Genomic DNA, 3,209 nt, shown 5'->3' on the forward strand with positions numbered 1-3,209 from the left:
TTTAAATCAAAGCAGTGTTTTTACGTTAAAAAAAAAAAAAGTCGTCATTAACATTTACGGATATTATTGTAAAAAAAAAATGTTTTTCCAACGTTCAAAAATTATCTAAAATATTTCATCTACATAATCAAAAACGTGTATAATGTCACACTTTAGCCTCAAAAGCTTCATCGCTTACGTTAGAAAACGTCAAAATTCTATTAATAAACAAAATGGCAAAGCGGAACGTCATGCACTTGCACAGTGTGGCCGGAACAGTTTTCTATGTGACACCGGAAGTACTCCTGAATCATCCCGGCGAGCAATTTTGGAAGAACTAGCACTCTTAGCGCTTTATTCGGCGAATGTCCATATAACTTCAAGTTATATCTTAAGTCATCCGTCAAAATGCTGATTAAAGTGAAGGTAAGGCGTTTATTTGTCATAATTATACGAAAGCAGCGCCGAGTGAGGCGAGCTCGTCCGTTAAAAAAAAGATGGTCGCTTGTTTTAAAGCTTATTTATTTGGCTCTATTTGGCTTTATTATTTGTTAGCACTGTTTTAAAAAGGACAACTTAAATGTGTGATTAAACTAATAATAAGTCAGCTGTGTTGCTTCGTTATTGAATAAAGTAACTATTATTAGTCTACTAGCATAGTTGCTACTAGTTTAGGTATGTCGTCTAATAAATATTAACATCAGCCGTGAGACTAACTTAACTATACTAGTTCAGCTTTAACGTGGTTAAATCAGGAAGATTATTAGTTACATTTAGACATTTACAGCAACATAAGATGCCAGGTCGAATAAATTGTTGTTTTTTTAGGTCACAGAAATGTGACCCTGTGAATTAGGGAATAAACATAAATCCAATGATGCTTTTGTTTCAGACTCTGACTGGGAAAGAAATAGAGATCGACATCGAGCCCACGGATAAGGTAAAGATGTTAAAAAAAACGCGTGTGACAGTCGCGATTAAAAAGTTGACATACACTTGGAAAGGACATAATGTCATGGCTGTCTTTGACTTTCCAATTATTTTTCATTTTTGTTTCGTCTGACGTCACATGGACAAAGATAAGACCTTCTGGAGGAAAGTTCTGTGGTCAGGTGAAACAAAAATTGGGCTGTTTGGCCACGATACCCAGCAATATGTTTGGAGGCCGTTAATCCCAGGAACACCGTGCCTACCGTCAAACATGGTGGTGGTAGAATTATGCTCTGGGCCTGTTTTGCTGCCAATGGAACTGGTGCTTTACAGAGAGTAAATGGGACAATGAAAAAAAGAGGATTACCTCCATAATGGAATATAAAGACAATATAACATACATCCATAAACGTGAATGCATATGTGTACAGCTCTGGTGCACCCACCTGCACAAATGTACTTCAAAATGTAACAATCAAAATAAATATGACTCTTTATTTTGTTTACTAGGGCACGCATATATAATATGCATTAGTTTGACCATTTAAAATCAACGATAATAAAAAGGAGATGCTTGGAAGTAGCATAAAAATGCCCCAAAAACTTGGAAAAAAGCGATTCATAGCATTCATGAGCATTCTGTTCAGGTATATTTTGATAAATCATCATAAATAGGTATTGATCAATCTTTAAGCTGTGTGTATTTGATTTCAGTTTGCTTTTGACATCTTATTTAGAATTGTAGTTGAAACTTTTACAACCTTGTGTTGCGCTCATGATGGCGTAACCAAACTAGATTATTTTGAATATTTATTCTCTTTTGTACATTTAGTATATTTATATATACTGTGTTTTATGCTTTTTTCTTTTTGGAACACGTACTATACATACACTACCGTTCAAAAGTTTGGGGTCACATTGAAATGTCCTTATTTTTGAAGGAAAAGCACTGTACTTTTCAATGAAGATAACTTTAAACTAGTCTTAACTTTAAACAAATACACTCTATACATTGCTAATGTGGTAAATGACTATTCTAGCTGCAAATGTCTGCTTTTTGGTGCAATATCTACATAGGTGTATAGAGGCCCATTTCCAGCAACTATCACTCCAGTGTTCTAATGGTACAATGTGTTTGCTCTTTGGCTCAGAAGGCCAATTGATGATTAGAAAACCCTGGTGCAATCATGTTCACACATCTGAAAACACTTTAGCTCGTTACAGAAGCTACAAAACTGACCTTCCTTTGAGCAGATTGAGTTTCTGGAGCATCACATTTGTGGGGTCAATTAAACGCTCAAAATGGCCAGAAAAAGAGAACTTTCATCTGAAACTCGACAGTCTATTCTTGTTCTTAGAAATGAAGGCTATTCCACTAAATTGTTTGGGTGACCCCAAACTTTTGAACGGTAGTGTATAATACAATAAAGTCCCATATAAAATTATGTTTCTAGCAATACTTTAATTTTGCCTTTGAAAGTAACACTCCGATGTCCATTAGTGGAGCTGTACACATATGCAAAAGAGCAATATATGTATCTGTACAGTAATCTATTTATTTATATCTGCACCTTATTGATTTTTTATCCTGCACTACCATGAGCTAATGCAACAAAATTTCGTTCTTGGCTGTACTGTGAAGTTCAAATTTGAATGACAACAAAAAGGAAGTCTAAGTCTAAGTTCTTCAGGACAAGCTAAAATCATCAGCCCGGAGGTTGGGTCTTGGGCGTAGTTGGGTGTTCCAACAGGACAATGACCCCAAACACACCTCAAAAGTGGTAAAGGAATGGCTAAATCCGGCTAGAATGAAGGTTTTAGAATGGCCTTGCCAAAGTCCTGACTTAAATGTGTGGACAATGCTGAAGAAAACCGACAAATTTGGCTGAACTGCACCAATTTTGTCAAGAGGAGTGGTCAAAAATTGAAGCAGAAGCTTGTGGATGGCTACCAAAAGCGCCTTATTGCAGTGAAACTTGCCAAGGGACATGTAAGCAAATATTAACATTGCTGTATGTATACTTTTGACCAAGTCACATGTTCAGTAGACCCATAATAAATTCATAAAAGAAGCAAACTTCATGAATGTTTTTTGTGACCAACAAGTATGTGCTCCAATCACTCTAGCACAAAACAATAAGAGTTGTAGAAAGTATTGGAAACTCAAGACAGCCATGACATGATGTTCTTTACAAGTGTGGTCGCGACTGTATATTGCCGCTCAAAACACAACATTTTTTTTCTGGCTTTCTAGGTGGAGCGAATTAAAGAACGGGTGGAGGAAAAGGAAGGGATCCCGC

General features: G+C 36.2%; 1 protein-coding gene across 1 annotated transcript in view; it reads left to right on the plus strand.

Annotated features, from left to right (window-relative positions):
- The first annotated feature begins 247 nt into the window (after positions 1-247).
- The window catches only part of LOC133665137 (NEDD8), a 7,934-nt gene continuing 4,972 nt past the window's right edge, over positions 248-3,209 (plus strand). The window contains exons 1-3 of the mRNA XM_062070362.1: positions 248-405; positions 872-919; positions 3,164-3,209. The exon at positions 3,164-3,209 is cut by the window's right edge and continues 37 nt beyond it. Coding sequence (XP_061926346.1) covers positions 388-405; positions 872-919; positions 3,164-3,209 — 112 coding nt within the window. The 5' untranslated portion in view covers positions 248-387. The remainder of the gene's footprint in view (positions 406-871; positions 920-3,163) is intronic.

The sequence above is a fragment of the Entelurus aequoreus genome, linkage group LG14, assembly GCF_033978785.1.
Source record: "Entelurus aequoreus isolate RoL-2023_Sb linkage group LG14, RoL_Eaeq_v1.1, whole genome shotgun sequence".
In the NCBI taxonomy this organism is placed as follows: domain Eukaryota; kingdom Metazoa; phylum Chordata; class Actinopteri; order Syngnathiformes; family Syngnathidae; genus Entelurus; species Entelurus aequoreus.